Source organism: Hypanus sabinus, chromosome 10, assembly GCF_030144855.1.
Source record: "Hypanus sabinus isolate sHypSab1 chromosome 10, sHypSab1.hap1, whole genome shotgun sequence".
Classification (NCBI taxonomy): domain Eukaryota; kingdom Metazoa; phylum Chordata; class Chondrichthyes; order Myliobatiformes; family Dasyatidae; genus Hypanus; species Hypanus sabinus.
In genome coordinates this window covers 84,607,274-84,626,997 of record NC_082715.1, presented here as the reverse complement: position 1 = coordinate 84,626,997, position 19,724 = coordinate 84,607,274, and the positions used below count along the sequence as shown (strand labels likewise).

General features: G+C 36.8%; 1 protein-coding gene across 7 annotated transcripts in view; it reads right to left on the bottom strand.

The window, feature by feature from the left end:
• Positions 1-19,724, bottom strand: part of phf3 (PHD finger protein 3) — a 148,574-nt gene that overhangs the window by 70,423 nt on the left and 58,427 nt on the right. For all 7 annotated transcript variants that reach the window (XM_059982279.1, XM_059982280.1, XM_059982281.1 and 4 more), the window contains 2 exons: positions 3,312-3,459; positions 1,516-1,672 (listed from right to left, as the gene is read on the bottom strand). In XM_059982279.1, coding sequence (XP_059838262.1) covers positions 1,516-1,672; positions 3,312-3,459 — 305 coding nt within the window. The remainder of the gene's footprint in view (positions 1-1,515; positions 1,673-3,311; positions 3,460-19,724) is intronic.

The following is a 19,724-nucleotide window of genomic DNA, read 5'->3' as shown; positions in this document are numbered from 1 at the left end:
CTTTCTGATTCTCTCATTAACAAGGCATTTTAGCACACAGAACCATCACTCACAGGATTAGTTATGTTTCTCAAACCATTCCCTGTCAACTCTAGAGTCCATTATGCTTGAAAATCCCAAGAGATCAGCAGTTTCTGCAACACTCAAGCCACTCCATATAGCACCAACAATATTTCCACTAGTCACTTCGGTTACACTTGTTTTCCATTCCGATGTTTGGTCTGAACGATAACTGAACCTCTTGACCATGGCTGCATGATTGTCTGATTAGATACACCTATACAAGCAGGTATCTAATAAAGTTGCCACTGAGTGCATATTCCAATTCCCAGAAACATGCAAAAGGATTATTCTTGCCAGCTTCTCCATGAAATCTGATTGATGATCTACACCAGACACATTTAGAATCAGATCTGAATCAGAGTTATTATCACTGACACTTCATGAAATGCGTTGTTTTGTAACAGCAATGCAGTGCAATATATAATTAAATGACGATAAGATACAATAAGAATATATAAAAATATAAATAAATAGTACAAAAAGAGAGCAAATAATGAGATAATGTCCATGAACTTATGAATTGTTCAGAATTCTGATGAAGGACGGAAAGAAGCTGTACCTCTTCCCTGATGGTAGTTGCGAGTAGCGGGAATATCTCGGATGGTGAGGGTCCTCTAATTGCCTAATGCTATGCTGGCCTACTGAGGGCTATGGTGAACCTCATCATCAACATCTTCTTTCACTGACAGCTGCCACCCAAGGTACAGGAAATGCCTGCATTTTCTTGAGTCTTGTTTTGTACCTTTATCACAGGAGGTCACCGTGGTATAGGAGGAACAGATTAGCAGAGGGCTTTTGTTTTGCAGAAGTGCAAGGCCAATGCTCCCATATGCTTAAATAAAGTAAAAAAAAACAATGGCTTAGAGATCTGCCTCCAAACACGAGAGTACTGAAAACGTGCAGCACAGGAATAGGCTCTTTGGTGTACAATGTCTGTGTCAAGCATGATTATTCTTGCCAGCTTCTCCATGAAATTTGACAGATGATCTACACCGACATATTTAGAATCAGATTTATTATCATTGACACCCCTTCTGCCTGCACAGTATCCATGTCCCTCTATCCCCTGCATATTCATGTGCCTAAGTAAGAGATGCTTAAACACCAATAATGCATCTGCTTCCCCTACTATCATACGCAGTGTTCCAGATACCCCAAACACTCTGTGAGTATTCTGTGCACTGCAGTTCAACTACTACAGTTTACAGTGGGCAGCCTATTGGGTGCATGGGGCAAGGTGGGGGGATTGTGCAAGAGAAAGCCTGAGTAAAGCACTATAGCGATGACTCACACTTTGCTTGACAACAAAGTTGATTCATGGACAACTCTCATCTACCCAATCTCTATAGCAGCTTTAACAATTAAGTTCTATTGCATTATAATCTTTGAAAAAAATGTTCATAAATCAGTATTTTCAAAATACAATAATTATTTACATCACTATTTACATACTTGGTTCTTGGGATCTTTGAGATTAAACATCAAGCTCCTGTACTTGCTTTTGTATTTAGTATCTGTGTCCCCATAAAAAGAAAACAGCTTTCTCTCAATCCTGGCCGCAACCTTGGTTGCACGTTCCTCTGGAACTTTCAAATCCGACTCTGAAAGCCTGAACAAAAGTGAAATTTGTTTTGTTTAAGTCAAAAGTAGTTATTATTATCAGTTGCAGTATATAGCTCATGAGTAAGAGACACAAAATAAAATTAAACAACATACTAGAGTTTCTTCCACCATATGCAACATTGTCCTCAAAAAATTCTTCTGAAAGCTATTATTAAATCAGCTTTCACTAGACTTACTTGTCAGTGTATTTCATATTAGAGCAATATGATCAGTTTACATGGACTGTGGTTCTCTTGGTTTAGATGTTAAATCTATATCTGCTGCTGAAAACCACTACTCTATTTATTTTGAACCATATCTACAAATATCCCCTTAAGCTTTGCAGCCCTAGGGAAAATACACTTAGTATTACTCAAACCAAGTTCCATTAAACCCTTACTAAAGCTTTACAGCATTATGATGTGATGGGCAGAAATGGATACAATATCCAAAAGCTAATCAGCATGACTTCCTTGTAATCAATGTTACTGAAAACCCAAGAACCCCATAAAACAATTAACAATTTGTCCCGTCACCTACCAATGGGTGAACTAAAATACTGCAGTTACTCAGCATTTATGAAGAGAGAAACATAATATTTCAGGTCAATAGATTAGCTTTATTTGTCACGTACATCGAAGTGTATAGTGAAATACATTGTCTGCATCAACAACCAACACAGTCCAAGGATATAATGGGGGCAGCCCACAAGTGTCACTATGCTTCCAGCGGCAACATAAAAGGCCCACAGCTTATGTCTTTCAAATGTGGGGGTAAACAGGAGCACCCAGAGGAAACCCATACAATCATGGGGACTACCTACAAAATGCTTACAGATAGCAACAGGAATTAAACGTGATCTTATAGTCACTGATGCTGTAAAGCATTATGCTAACCACTATGCTACCTTGCTGCATCTTCTTTCCAATCTGAAATGTTAATCTGGTTTTCTATCCATTGTTTTGCCTTAGCTGCTGAGTATTTGCTGCTTGTATTTCAGATTCCCTGCATCCATGTCTTTTTTAACTTTCATTCATGGTGAATTGAAGAAATTTTCAAGATATTAAAGGAGATTACAGGATAGATAAGACTATTTTTATTGGACAGGAATTCTAAGGCTGCAACTTTTGTCTCTAAGAAACTCACGTTCTGACTAGAGGGCCTAGCATAACGAACTGAAGCCAGGCTTTTCTGAAGTGATATGGAAAAGATAGAGAAAACTTCTACAAATAAGGAACAGTAGATATTTGACTACTGTGGAAGGCAATGAATATGACTGGTAGATATCTGAAAAGTAAAAACAAGGACTGCTATCAATTAACAATTAACAATTGCAGAAACAAATATCACTGTGATGATTGTACGCTCTAGTATCAATTGCTTGGTGACAATAAAGTAAAGTAAACATAATGAACGTATCCTTTTAAGTCAGAGCCAATTACATGGCATTACAGGGACAAGGGCCAACATGGCATAATCATATTCCAATGTTTTGACTTTTGAAGTAAACTTAGCTTACTAGTCTACTATCATGCAGAATTTAAACAGCAGAGTTCTGTTTCAAGAGATGGCATCACACCAAGTGCTTTCTCGCCTTTGTTGGTTGCTGGACAACTTAATCTTTTTTTTCATGCCAAAGATTTTACCTTTTTCCTAATATGTCCTTCAGAGAATGGCGAACATTCTGTCTGATTTGTTCAACAGTTGGTTGAGGTGCAGAAGGGCTGGTTGGAGATGGTGCACTATTTGGTCCTTTCTCTCCTTTCTTTTTTACTAATAGCTTATCCTTCAAATCTGAAATAAAACATGAATATTTTTAATCTGCATTTATCATAATTTGGCATTCATTCACTAAAGCTAAAAATTCAAAGTAAATCTATTATCAAAGTACACGTCACCATATACAACTCTGAGATTTGTTTTCTTGCAGGCATTCACAGTAAATACACACCCAACAGGACAAATAACAAATGTACAAAAAAAACCCAAGCTGTGCAAATAGAAGAAATATTAATAATAATAAATATATAAGCAATAAATATCGAGAACATGAGATGAAGAATGTGAGTTCATAGGTTGTAGGAACAATTCAGTGAAGTTGAGCAGTTATCCTGTCTGGTTCAAGAGCCTGAGAAGTCCTCAGGCTCCTGTATCTTCTTCATGATGGCAGCAGTGAAAACAGACCATGGCCTGGAAGGTGTGGATCTTTTGTGATGGATGCTGCTTTCCTGTGACAGCATTCCACTTAACTGTGCTCACTGGTGTGGAGGGCTTTACCTGTGATGGACTGGACCATATTGACTACTTTTTGTAGACTTTTCAATACAAGGGTGTTGGTGTATTCATATCAGGCTGTGATGTAACTAGTCAGTATATATTCAATGCCACAGGAGAAGAGATCATGAGTTCATGCTTTCCCCAAATATGACATGCACTCTGAAAAATGCTTGGACACTTTGCACAAGGGAGTGTACAAAAAGGCAGAAGAAAATCAATTCAGACAAATCCTTGTGATATATAAGCAAAACAAGCAAATAAACACTTTGGTACTCAAATTGCAAAATAATTATTCTGCATATTCTGACTCAATACCATTCCTACTTTCATCAAAATGTAATACTATTATCCCTTTGGATCTAGGCATTTGTTCTTCCATAATTCTTAATTTGTAGGAAAAGAAATGAAATTTAGATAGCCAAGTATTACTTAGAAAATATTCAGACACTGGTGCCAACATATTTATAAAAAATTAATCACTTTTGCTGCACATTCACCAAAAAGTATTTTCTATTGTTTTAATAACTTCAGAAGTTCCTTCCATTGTGCAATGGAATATTTCCTTTAGAATAGACAGCTGCAAGTCATTGCACTGCTTTCGTTCAGAACGGCAAGTAGCAGAAACCAAGGATTAATAGACCAGTTGGCCTAGAATCCATCGCAAAATTACAAGGAATACCAAAAGTCTATGAATAAGAGAGGCTGAACAGAAATTCAAAGGCTGCAACCTTGTATCTAAGAAAGTCACAAACTCAGTCAGACTTAAGGGTGTCGTCCAAAGAACTAAAACCAGTCATTGAGTAACTTTTAAAAATTCTCAAGCTGAGAGAGCATAAACGCACATTTGTAAATTGTAGCCCATTTCTGACAAATGTGATTTTTTTTAAAGAAATGATTAAATCAGTAGACAAGCTGGTATCAATGCTGTCACAAAAGACTATAGGTACTGAAATCTGGAGCAACATCTGTGAAAGGAAGGAACTGACAATATATTTGGTTGAAGCCCACATCAAAGTGTATCTATTTCCACAAAGTGGTTGATTAAATCTATCAAACTATAACTGGTAGCTGTTTGCATAACTAGGAAAGTTGCTAAACAGTCAAAATAAATGAAAAGATACAAAAATCACAGTATGTGACTAAAGCTACCACAGAAGATTTGAATGGTTGCTATAACAATGGTTTTTGTAAATTCAAGAAATTCTGCAGATGCTGGAAATCCAGAGTAACAAACACAAAATGCTGGAGGAACTCAGCAGGTCAGGCAGCATCTATGAAAGGGAATAAACAGCAAACATTTTGGGCCCAAAATATCAGCTGTTAATGCCTCTTAGACTCTTCTTGACCTGACTGGGATCTTCCAGGATTTTGCATGTGTATTTATGAATGACTTTGATGATAGGATAAAAAGCTTGTAGCAATGGTGATAAAAATACAATCCTGGAGAATTTTCCTTCAAAATAGACTAGGCAAATCAACTCAGCAAGCATACTCTAGAGTTCTAGGCAAAAACACCAACTAGGGAATAGGTTATTTATCCAATGAAGCAAGAAAAATCGGTTATCGCAAGGGATTTCTTGATAAGGGTAATATTATTTATTACTTAATTTAGAATTTTCATTCAACATTCTTAATCTGAAACTTGAGCCAAATTTAAATAAAGCAAATTATATAGTTTTGAAGGGAAAGTTAACTAGGGTAAACTTCAAATTAAGGCGTTATGGTGAACAGACATATTTGAAAATTTGCAACGTCACATCCACTGAAGATTCAGAGCTAACCAAGAGTGGATGGTGTAAGCAGTTATGGACAGATTTAAATCAAGAGGTTATGATGTTGCAAACCTGAACAGCAAACTTGAGGACTGAGAATATTTGAAAAACAGGGAAATTATCAAAAATTGATAAAAGAGTAAAAGCCTAGAGCATGTAAGTAAACTAGCAAAAACGTACAAAAAATCAAAAGTTTTTACATATATCTACAACAAATTTAAGATGCTTCTTTGAAGCTGAGAAGAGAAACTGCGATGGAAAATACAGAAGAGACTAAACAGCTATGTATTTCAAATCCATTTTCAGAGCATAGAACATATACCATATTCTAGGTGTAGTGAGGAACCAAGGGGCTGTCAAAATGAAGCACTAAAACTAATTATCAGTAAGCAAAATATTACCAGACAAAAACACCCTGAATCTAATGGCTGACAGTGTATCTCAAGATTGTAAAAAAAATGCTTCTGTAGCAATAGTAGATGGATTGAGTGTGATCTACCAAAGTTCTCCAATCTTGAACTGTTTCAGACTACTTGGTGATACCATCACTCAAGGAAATGAAGGAAAATTAAGAATTACAGCTAAAATTGTTTGATCAATTTATTAGAACATTTGAGGACATGACGAGCAAAATACAGTTCACTTAGATTGCAGAAGGTATTTATAAGATTCCAGAAAAGCTATACAAAGACTAAGTTAATTCTAATGTAGAAGCATGGAGAAAAAGAAAATAACAGACACAAAATTGATTGGCAGGAAATTACCAGTGGGCCACAAGAAGAATCAGTGTATTAACCACAGCTGTTTATAACCTGCTTGAATCAATTTGAAGAAGTGCAAATTTTGTTGATAATATAAAACTAGATAGGAAAGTCAAGAATGACAAAGCTTCAAGCAGGAAAAAAAAACGTGGCCAGAAAGAGAGCATGTGAAATGGAATGAAGATAAAAGTTAAGATATTCACTTTGGTAGGCAGAACAGGGAAGCAGATTTTTTTTTAGCATTGGTGTTTAAAGAGATTTGGGTGCTTTATTCACAAAGCTGGTATGTAGATAAAACAAGCAACTAGAAGTGGCTTATCAGCTTTTGACGCAGGGTAGATGGAATAAATTGGCAAAAATCTTAAAACCGTACATTACTTTGGAAAGACCACACCCTTGTAGTTATGTATAGCTTTCAAAGCTTGACCCGTGGAAGGATATACGAGCCTCAGATTCAGTGTTATGTAAATTAACAAATGTGATTGTGGGATGAGGTTTTTAATCCAGTGCAAGATTCAATGAATGGGGTGACAAACTCTGCAGTTTAGAAGATCTTATTAAAACATATCTGGAGGAATTTCTTTACTGAAATGGCTTTTGAAGTCTCTGCTCTAGAGAACTGGGAATCTTCCATCACTGAGCAAGATCAATACTGACCATCAGCTCTTTGAAGTCTAGAGAAATCAAGTTATATGGGGCTTAAACAGGAAAGTGGAACTGAAATAAGTGACCCATAAGCTCCACCAATGGCACAGCAGAATCAAGAGCCTACTTCTGCTGCTATTCATGTTCTTAAATCCACAAAACAGCAGTGTAGCAATTAGTGTGATATTATTACAGCTCAGGGCATCAGAGATCAATTACAGTGTCTTCTATAAGAAGTCTGTACATTCTTCCCATGAACAAGTGGGTTTCCACCCAAATTCCAAAGATATACTAGTTAGTAAGTTAATTGATCATTGTGAACTGCCCTCTGATTAGGCAAGAGTTAAATAGGTGGGCTGCTGGGTGGTGGGTGATGCAGCTGTGACTAAATAAATAATTTATTTATTTATGACTAAATAAATAAATAACCTGATGAAGTTATAGAAATTATTCTGATTAGGGCAAAATGAAATACAAAATGAAAAAAGCTATGAATTGATAACATTCCAATGGAAGCAAATGTGAGGTCATCCACTTTGGACATTACAAGATAGGAAAGCACTTCCTAAACAGCAAAAAGTGCTATACTATATCATAAGTATACTGCAATCAAGATTGGAAAGGAATGAAAAAGGCTAACAGAAAGCTATGCCTTGTATTTTGGAGCCTGAAAACTTTGCTACATAAGGGCATGGTTAAACAACACTTGCCCTTTGTACAGCTCTGGGCACCACACACAGAAAAGACAGCAATTTAGATTAGAGTCCCAAGATTCCAATTATGAGACTACGGAAATTAAGCTTGTATTCACTGGAACTTAGAACAATTTTCAAATAAAAAAATAAGAGCAAATGATAATTGTAACGGGAAACAAACACCACAGGTTCTAATAAAGGGTCTCCACCCAAAACATTGACATTTCATTAGATGCTGTCTGACCTGATGAGTTTCTCCAGTATTTTGTGTGTTGCACTGAATGTCATTAAGAACTTTATAAGCATTGGGCTACCTAAATATTATATCTAGACTTTCGCACATATGGTATGGGACATAAGTGGACCCAAGAGAACTTTACAAGATATATGCCTATGTATTGACCCTGTTAGGGGTGAAACTAGAATCACAGACCATTTAAGAGACAAATTAGGTGACAATTTCAAACTCTAGATCACCTTCACTCAAAGGGCAGCTGAAGTAGTCATTTTGATTATTATTTACTCCAGAAAAAGATAAATTCTTATGAGCCAGGAGATGAATGGCTGATGTGAGTAGATGCAAAGCAGAGTTGTAGTGACAATTAGTTGAACTATATTTTATTTCATCCAAGCAAGCTGAAAGGGCTGAATGGCAGAATCTTGCTACAAGTTTGTATGCTTATAGTGAACAAACATTAGGTCAATTAAGATTTAATTAACAATTAACTCAATTAACCACAATCTCACGACATGGCTGACCAAGCCTCAAAGCCACAGAAATTTGGACTTATTTTACTGGACTACTTATAGCTACATTCCTTACCAGAATGCAGTAATTTTCTACTGTTTTGTTTCAGTCGAGAATCTTTACAATTTATTTTCTCCCTCTTAAAAACAGTGGTACTGAAACACTGCCTACAAGAGTGGTGAAAGTAGAGAGCATCACTTCAAAAGGAAAACAAATGGGTACCTGAGTGTTTCAATTCTGCAGGACCATAGCAATGAAACAGAGAGGAGGGAGGGAGAAAATAAATTGTAAAGATTCTCGGCTAAAACAAAACAATAGAAAATTACTGCATTCTGGTAGGGAATGTAGCTATAAGTAGTCCAGTAAAATAAGTGCAAATTTCTGTGGCTTTGAGGCTTGGTCAGCCATGTCGTGAGATTGTGGTTAATTGAGTTAATTGTTAATTAAATCTTAATTGACCTAATGTTTGTTCACTATAAGCATACAAACTTGTAGCAAGATTCTGCCATTCAGCCCTTTCAGAGACAGGAATGCTCAACAGAAGTTCAAGGTAGTATTGATGAGCCAGATAATCTATATCATTGTAATAACTAAACTGTTCTGAAGTTTGCACTAGCTTTAAGATTTCTCTTCTCAAATGAATCAAAGAATACTGTTAAGATATCTTTCAACTTGACTAGCAAAAACTTCTAAACTGGAAAAGGTAGAAGGCAGGAGCAGTTCAAGTACAACCCAACCTTCAGATTTATCAAAAGGCAGGCATGGACAAAGGATAAGAAAGCAATTATGCAATGTTAGCTATCCCAGATTGGTGGGCCAATGTCTAATTAAGTTTGAGCAGGGAAGATGAAAAACTCAAAATATCAGAAATGTTTGAATGAAGCCCTCACCCTGAAGTAAAGAAAGCTAACTAGTGGCATTTTGGTGTGTTCACTTGTTCTGTTAAAAACAAAGTCTTCCAAATTGCTCCACACTAAAGAACAATGACAAGTTTAAGAATTCTCCCATTTGATGTGTGAGGTAAGAGCGTACACAAACAGCTACAAAGTAGTCTCAGTGCAGCATGAGATATTGAGCTCACACAAGTTGATGGTTCTAGGCATTTTATGATTCTTGCATTGCAGGTGTACCAGGCCTGAAACAGGAGGAAGAGATGTGATATCATTGACAGTCTGTTATATGGTATGAAGACAAGAGTAATGAGGATAGTAAATTAAAAGCCTATTGCCCAAGACAGGTCGTGAATCCTGAATGATTCACTATGGGATATCTTAATGCCAGCAACTGCAACTCTACTTCACCGTACTTAAGAGATGGTTAAAACTGTCATGGAGTAAGGAATACCCTGGAGCTAAAGACAAAAATGGGGTGAAGATAGGGGAAAATGACAAAACATTTCCTGGGGAGATGATGCACAGTCTCTGTCTTTGTAAGCAGGGCCCAATGAAAAGGCAGAGCAACACAACTCTACTCGAGATCAGCCTTCATGCCAATCCGAGTCAAATGGCTTTTGATGTGAAAAACATTAAATCAGGACCTCCACATGAATGGATAGGAGATAACTATCATCTCACTGTCATTTCTGGTAAGTAAAGAAATGAAGTTTTGTAAATGTTAGGTTTATTTAAGGTTGAAAGGAACCAAAATTTTGCACAAAACAATCAAAACGTTTACATTGTTTAAACTCAGTTTTACAGAGCTTGCAGTCATCCCCCCCACCCCCGCAGACTTCTAAATATTGAAGTTAATAAAGACATAACAGATTTAATTCCTTACAATATTGATTTGTCTTTAACAAGTAACATGTATAATAAAACTCTGAACATTGGGAGACCAGTGTCTGTGGAGGGAACATCTTCCATTGGTCATCTCTGAAGATGGAGGTAGAGCTCCTCAGAAGGCTACACTTCAAAAGTCCTGCTGACTTGCAAGATGACTCCTGTAGATGTGGCACAGTCCCCACACAACTGAAAGGGATTTTTCTGGTTGTTTTGTCTCCTGTAGAAATCCATATCTCAGTCATGGGAAAGACAAGATGCAACACACTTTAAAGTTTAAAAGGAACCTTAAAGTCACAATTCAATTATTCAAAGTAATGATAGGAATCAAAAGCAGCACTTTTTTTCTTGCCTTAGCCTCGTCATGAACGTTGCAGTGATATATAGTACACTGACTCTTATAACAGGAACGGTCATTTGTTAAATTTCCACCCTTATTAGACTGATTCAGCTCCAGTACCTTGTGGGTGGAACACATGCCACAAGATTTATGGGAATTGGCCCTTTTCATTGTCTTTGGTAGGATCTACACTAGAGGCCAAAATCTTCAGGTTATCTCATAAATGGAAGCTGGGGGGGGGGGGGGGGGGAGAGAGAGAGATATAAAATCACTAGACAATTCATTGTTGATTTGTTGGACAGTCTTGAAGAGCAACTTTTTAAGGCAGACAGCAAAAAGCCAATCCCTCAGATTTTCTGAATTGTTGAACAAGATAGTTCTGACTGAGAGATCTGCATATTTGGTGGCCCTAAACTCACTGGGCATAGGCAATTGATTCTCTCCTTTAAAAAGTAATGCACAACCATTAAACAAGCTGACTAATTTCCTCCAGTAAAGCCTGTACAATTGTGTTATGCAGACCAAAAGAGGGTGGCTTTGATTTTCTCACATTCAAGCTGTTTAATGCATCAGGTTACAAGGAATGTCAGGTGTTCCAAAATATTCATTTGAAATTTTTAAGGAATAATGTTCTTTTCTCCATCCTAACCCCCAACAGAAGGAAACCCAAATTTGAAGGTTGGTAGTAGCCAGTCTTCAGGATGGAGGTCCACTGGGAAGAAGGTTTTGACTGACAAAGATAATTTTGGGTTTCAGGTTTTTATTTCACACTATTCATGAATAATATACTGATCTTTTATGATGATTAAATTTTGTCCAGAAACAAAAACAGAAATTCTGGAAAATCTCAGCCAATCAAGTAGCATCTGTGAAAAGAGAACACAGTGAATGCTTTAGATCAGGGGTCTTTCCTCAGAGCTCTGAAAGGTTACTGACACAAAAAGTTGACTTGCTTCCTTCCACTGATGCTGCTTAACAGGCTGAATTTTTCCAGATTCTAGCATTTGTAATTTTGTTATTTCACTTGCATTTTGAATGAACAAGTTACATGAACACAAATGTGGAGAAAGATTCAGCCAAATAAGCTTTTACACACGAGCAACTTTATTATCCATAAGAAATTCTTAAATTCTTATTACTTTTGCTTCTACAACACAGGGAATTTTGTAAAACTTTTAAGCAGTGCAAGCATAAACAGAATACTACAAAAACCAGCTAACCTCATTATAAACATCTTTATCTTCCAACAAAATGATAAATAAATACTTCAAAACCTTTGTTAAAGAAAGTGAGTTGACAAAATACTAGTGGAATAATGGAATCCAAATAATAATAGAAATTTGGCAATTATAAAAATAATTATGGTAAAAATGATCAGATTATGAAGAATATTAATCCAACCAGAGCGAGGTTATTTTAGCTTTTCTAAAGCTGTCTAGATTAATAAATTGTAAGATAAAAATGAGATGCCTTCATGAAAAATTATAAAAATGAGTGTCCTACTTAAGGCACATGAAAAGCAGAAATCGTGCATTAATTATAAATTAACACAAGTTATAGTAAGTTACTAGAATTTAGTTGTGACACTGATTAAGCATTGAGCAATAATGAAAGTATGATCTCATCAATCGAGCAGTGGAAAAACAGCAACATCTCAGGTTGGTAACCTTCAAAATCTTTCAGATCATAGACCACCGATGTCACCTGATATTAGGCATTCCAACATTTTTTTTAGTATTATATACTTCCAGCAGTATTTTTTCACTTGAATGAAACAGTTAAAATAAGTAGTTAGAAGGCCAGTGTGTGACATAACAGACCTTTAGAATGGTTATAGATATGAAAGAATGCTTACTAAGCAGTTATTTCATTTAGTTCACTGACAGGGGAAGGGATGGAGAGAGAAATGGGGGTGCAATCTTTTTAATTAGAGCGAGTCCAGTGTGAAATCAGGAAGCACAGTCCCTGAAAAAGAAGAAATTCTGGAACTCTCTTAACTGAAGCGTTCAGTCAATTGAAATATTCAAGACAGATTCCTTTACTTTATAAAATGGGACATAATTCAATGGTGTATGAATTGAACTTAGTTAGATGAAGATGAGCAATGAGGGGGGGAGGGGGTAGGTTCCAGCCCAGGGTTAATTACTGTCAGTCCCTTTCATAAAAGGTCACCAACCAGAAATACTACAGAATTACCTTACCATACTCTATTCTGATCTGCATTAATTTTTCAATACTTTGTTCATATTCCTAAATTAATTATGTCCTTTTCTTGTAAATGGACACAAAGAGGTTTCCAATCAAGGGCAGTCTCCTTCAAATCTACAGGCTCACAGTAATTGTCAGCTATCCATCAATAACATCTTTCATTACACAGGAAAGAGATGCTGTGTCACAAAGGTCCTAAAAGTTGCAGCTACTTGATGTCCATTTAAAAACTCTTTCTCTTCCTTAAAGATCTTAAAACTATGGGGATTTTTTTTTAAAGTGGCTAGATATGATTTTTTATCCAACTGATCCACAGCAAAGAAAATATTCCTGGTAGCACACCAATTAATCTCAAGTTTAATCACTGGTGAACAAAGTAAAAAAATACAAGTATACAAAAATTGGAAAAAAAAATCTGAAAAGAAACTGAAGTTAGCTGATGGCAAGTTTGTTTATTAAATCCCAACTGCTTAAGAAAGAATATAAAGGAGCTTAAAAGCAAAGGGGCAAATATAAAAGATCAAGAGAATGACACCAAAATTTTAAAAAGGCCTATAATGAAGGATAAAAATGGAGCAGCTATTCAGTTTAGTATCTGCAAGAGAATGTAACATCTCGCTAATGGCATTGCATCAAACAAGCTAATACATTCAAATATAGAATTCTAATTTCTGAAAAGTTTGAATAACAATACAAATTTTCAAGTCAAGATTAACTCACTAGTTTTGGAGGAAAATTAATATAGTTTTCCTAGTTTTGAGGGAAAAAAGGCTAAAAAAAAGACATTTTAAGGTGGCAAATTTTGCCCTCCACTGTTAATTATTTTGTATATAATTGGTGAACAGATAATGACCCATGAACATCACCTCACTCTTTTTGCACTCATTTAATTTTTATATTCTTATTGTAATGTGTAGTATATTTATGTACTGCTGCCAAAAACAACAAATTTCACAAGATATTAGTAATAATAAACTTGATTCTGATCTTTTTCATTAGAACTGAACTGATTCTAATTAATTTTACAATCAAGACATAGTAATAACAAAGACAAATGACTGTACTCCCTCTTCATTCTCTATCAAACATTGTGAATTTTGCAGACCTGAATCTGAAGTTTAGTCCAGATTTGTTTCACCAGATCCACCTGTACAGGTCATATTGTACTTTCTAGAAATACATAAACTAAGGCACCATGCATTCCTCTGAATATCCAGTCTGATCTGCTGATAAATTGAAATTAGCTGAATAGGCAGGGGTTATCTAATACACAAAGAGCTCCCTGAGGAAATACAGGCAGTCCCCGAGTTATGAACGGCCAACTTACAGACAACTCGCACTTACGAACGGAAGGAGAACCCCGGCCGCCATTTTAAGTTGTTGCCATTGACACTGTTGAGTGTGTAACTTTGTATTTGGCCTAAATATTTCTTTAACAAGATTCACCCTGACCCCTCCCCCACCTTTTCCAGTCAGCACTGCCCCCACTTGTCCCATTTAACCTGTCTCAGTGTGGGTGGATTTTAGGACCCAGCGAGCAGAGGACCCGCCGCCCATGGCTGCTGCTGTATTTTTTTTATTAAGTGCGATCATGAAAAATCGCCAGATCAGAAATGCTGATCAAGTCAACTAGTTCCTAAAGAGAACTCTGATAGGCCAATCAGACAGTTCACTGCTGCTCAACGATAGAACATTAAATCCGCAGCTTCCTGTCCCATTGACAGAAAATGATCGCGATTGAAAGTAAAGTGGAATAAAGCGATTTGAAAGAGGTGAAACACCATCGGTCATTGAAAAAGCTTTAGGCTATAGTCGGTCAACGATCAGAACGACTTTAAAAGGATACAGGTAAAGGATAAAGTGAGAATAATGGAGCATGTGAAAGGCCCTGCCCAATGAAAGCTACAATTATTACTAAGCAACGCAGTAGTTTAATTGTTGAAATACATGTTTCTTAAGTGTTTTATATGCTTAGAAAGGTAAAATATATACTAAGACAAACGTTTGACTAATTGACGCTAAATAATACCGGATGTACCTGTTCCAACTTAGGTACAAATCCAACTTAAGTACAAATCCAACTTAAAGACGGACTCAGGAATGGAACTCGTTCGTAACCCAGGGACTGCCTGTACCCAATTACTAAATATATTACACCATTTTCATCAGCATTTTAAAAGCACTTGAAAATACCTAGTCAGTCAATCATGTGGCAACAACTCAATGCATAAAAGCATGCTGACGTGGTCAAGACGTTCAGTTGTTTTTCAAACCAAACATCAGAATGGGCAAAAACAACATCTAAGTGACTTTGACTGTGAAATGATAGTTGGTGCCAGAGGGGGTGGCTTGAGTATCTCCAATACTGCTGATCTCCTGGGATTTCCACACATAACAGTCTCTACAGTTTACAGAGAATAGAACAGAAAACAAACAAAAATCCAGTGAGCAGCAATTATATGAGCAAAAACCCCTTGCTGATGAGAGGTCAGAGGAGAATGGCAGAACTGGTTGAAGGCAATAACAACTCATGAGCACGTTACAACAGTGGTGTGCAGAAAATAATCTCAATGCACAAAACATCGAACTTTGAAGTAGATGGGCTACAGGGGCACAAGACAACATACATACACTCAGTGGCCACCTTATTAGGTAGCTCTGTATAATGGAGTGTCTATCAAGATTATACAATTCTAGTTTGAAACTGAGGAAAACTGAAATTTAATCTCACAATATCCAAATAATAATTATTGTTCTCTATTTCTGAAAATAATTCTCTACTAATTATATCCAAACTTACTTATGGGGTAGAAATCTTCATTTAATAAGAAATTGCTAATCCGTGAATATTGAACATTGGTTTCACAATTTTTAGCTTCACACACAAAAGGAACAATTCTGCAAAATAGAAAGTTTGCGAACTTTTCATAGTTACAACAAATCAATTACACAATGAAATGGACAACCATGATTACAAATACAAACTTTGTTTCATGGCATAAATCTCTTGACTAACCTGAAATGGATTTTGAGTACTTTGTTATAATTTTATCCCAAAATTCAGGTGCCAATGTTTAAGTATTCAACAGAGTAATTACAGTTAAGTTGTTGCTCCAAGTGCTGACACACACAGATCCTATAGCTGGTCTCTCATTAACTCCTGTTGAAATAATGGACACTGTTGGATCCCCCAACACTGAACTTCCTTTCGTGACATGCTCAATGGTGAGCAGTTACACCACTCATCACATTTAGTTTCTGCTCCACTTTACATTGTAAAACAAAGTACTATGTAATGGAGTTTCCCTAATTGACTGATAATTTTGAGTGTTCAATTGTTTTCTTTAAAAAGACAACAGTAAACTTATATTGGAAAGATTTATGATTTTATGATTTTTATCTGTTAATATTATGTTAATATTATTTTATATGTTGGATGTGATACACATACTGTTTTGCATCTTGGCCCCTGAAGATGCTCAAACTGTGCCAGGTTAGTTCGGAAGCGGTGGTGGACAACAATCTTGCAGTCTTGCCAGAGATGTTCAATCGGATTAAGGTCAGGACTCTGACTGGGCCACACAAGCACATCAATTTTCTTCATTTGAAGCACTCCATGGTTGCTCTGGCAGTGTTTTGGGTTGTTTCCTCACTAGTTTAAGCTTTCTGGCGGAGGCTAGTTTTTTTTTATCCAGAATCTCTCTGTATTTAGCAGTATTCATCTTCCCATAAGTCCTGACTAGATTTCCAGTCCCTGCTTCTGAAAAAAACATCCCCATAGCATGATGCTACCTCCACCCTACTTTACAGTAGGGATGATGTTCCCTGGCTGATGCACAGTATTGGATTTACACCATATACATACCATATATGTTGAGACCAAAAAATTCCACTTTTGTCTCATCTAACCACAAGACCTTTTTCCACAGTCATATTAAGTCACATAAGTACAGCACAGATACAGGTCCTCTAATCCATCTAGTCCATGCCAAAAACCATTTCAACAGCCTATTCTTCATGGTATTTTCTAAGACTTGCCTTGAATGCTCTTTTGCCTTCATTTTGGTCTGGCTTGTTGAATATCTACCATACTGGTGGACCTTATACAGAGAGGGGTATTTATTCAGTAGATCCTCCAATTTTTTTTTTGAGTTGGTATGATAATATAGTGTTGCAACTGAGGAAAGTTTGCATAGTAATTATAAAGGGGATGAATTTTTTTCAACCTCAATTTTGGTTTTAATTTTTTTTATATGTTATTGACAGATTTTGAAATTTTTCTTTTGATTTGACAGGATGCACAATGTTTTGTAGATTAGCTCAAAAATTCCTACTTCAATATAGTTTAAATTTAAAAAGAAAGACAGTAAAATATGAAAATAGCTGTAGGGGACAAGTACTTTCTCCAAGACATCGTGTTCATGTCTACGGTTGAATGACAATAAATGAACTTGAACTTGGGTACTTCTTTCTCCACATTTGTTCTGAAATAAAGAAGCATGACAAATTTTGCTAAAGTTGAACAATGAGGCATGCATGTGCATGTGCGCCCGTCCATCCTTAACTCCTGGTGGAGTCATCGGGGTGCCGTCATGACAAGCTTTTTGCACCAATCTTTTTTGGTAACTGCTCATTGTACGGTATGTCTTGGGCATCTGAAACCTGACGAAGCCCATCCCTCCCCAGGTGTTTTATTTTTTTTACGAGGTCGAGTTGTTAGCTCAACACTCAACCCAGGCACGGATGGAGAGCGTGCAAGGAAGCCAGACGCATTCAAACTCGTGATCTCTCGCCCCGAAGTCCAGTGCGGATGCCACTGTGCCACCTGCCGGCATCCATGGGTGTAACTGCATAATTTCAGGTGAGCATGGGCACTTTTAATGTGGACTGAAACAAGAGAATTGACTAACTTTTACTGAAACCTTCAGAAAGATTGATATTTTCCTCCCTCATTTTCTATTCTGCACTAATAGCACTGAACAAAAATTACTCATTTTTAAAATAACTACCCATTGTAAACTTTACCATATACATGAGAGGAAGGGTGGAGTGATACCCATTTTGGAAACTCAACGTCAATGATACTTGATTAGTGTGAGTTTTAAATCCATTTCCAAATGGAACATTGGGATCCACAAGTATACAACAACAAAAGAGAAAAAAATTCTTAAGGTGTAAGAAAGTGAGATTTCCTGTTTTTAATTTCAAATTTTCACTATATTATTTTACCTTTTGTTCACTTTTCTACTACTCTGTTAGCTGCACAAGTCTGATCAGATCAATTGCCACCACATATTCATTATTTTATCACTGACCTCATCCAATTATAGCCATAAGGTAGTCAGGCACGCATTTGGCTTTTCCCAACCAGAATAAGATCATTTCAACAGATGTATGCAGCTGAGCACCTCTCAAAATGGAATGCAGAAATCTAATTGACAAAATGTTTTTAGACAAAGAGAGGGGAAAAGTGGATGAGAGGTAGCTGAAAGAATCGACAGCTTATATTAAAATATTCAGGGCCAAATGTACAGCAAGAGAAAACATGAGAGGAAAAATGCTGTCTAACAACACTAAGGACAACAAAGAGAGACACTAACAAAGATCCATGAGCCAATGAGAGGAAAATAAAAGAGAAATAGTAAAAGGTAGGTGGGCAACTAAAAAGACTGGGAAACTGAACATACACAAGGACAATGATGTCATGAATGATGCTGAAAGAAGTTAGTTACGTTAGTAGTATATAGCACTTTCAAAGAACTACTCATATGCACTTTAATGAAGCATAAAACTATTCATTCCTTTGACTTGGTTAGTGTCCCTGAACCCAAGAAGAATTTCTTACAAGGACTGAAGTAAAGGAAGCGAATAGCAAACACCAGATCTGAGTGACAGAGTCAGACAGCAATGTCAACAGCAGTCCAACTACTCTCAGAGACACTGTACAATTCACCAGAAATATCCAGTCAGGTCTGCAAGCTTTAAGAATTGCTGAATGTGCAAGATTTGAAGAAATGTCAGGCCAGAGAATGAAGCCCAAAACCAAAGGCCTCTTAACTTACTGCCTCAATGAGTTGATAAGAGTTTTTTTACTGACCAGAATAAGTTTGTTCCCACTGATGGATAATAAGCATGTTGCTTCAAGCAGGAATGAAGGGAAGAAATGGAACTACACAGTTTACTTCGAGGTTACTGGGCAAAATTAGGGCACATGGTATTGGGGGCAGAGTACTGACATGGATTGAAAATTGGCTGGCTGACAGGAAACAAAGAGTAGTGATTAACGGGTCCCTTTCGGAATGGCAGGCTGTGACCAGTGGGGTACCGCAAGGTTCGGTGCTGGGACTGCAGGTGTTTACAATATACAATAATGATTTAGATGAAGGGATTAAAAGTAACATTAGCAAATTTGCTGATGACACAGAACATTAGAAAGCTAATGGCATGCTGGCTTTTATAACAAGAGGAATTGAGTATAGGAGTAAAGAGGTCCTTCTGCAGCTGTACAGGGCCCTGGTGTGAAATGTCAGGAGGATGTTAAGAGAATGCAGGATGACTTGGACAGGTTGGGTGAGTGGGCAAATGTATGGCAGATGCAGTTTAATGTGGATAAATGTGAGGTTATCCACTTTGGTGGCAAGAACAGAAAGGCAGATTACTATCTAAATGGAGTCAAGTTAGGAAAAGGGGAAGTACAACGAGATCTAGGTGTTCTTGTACATCAGTCAATGAAAGCTAGCATGCTGGTACAGCAGGCAGTGAAGAAAGCTAAAGGCATGCTGGCTTTTATAACAAGAGGAATTGAGTATAGGAGTAAAGAGGTCCTTCTGCAGCT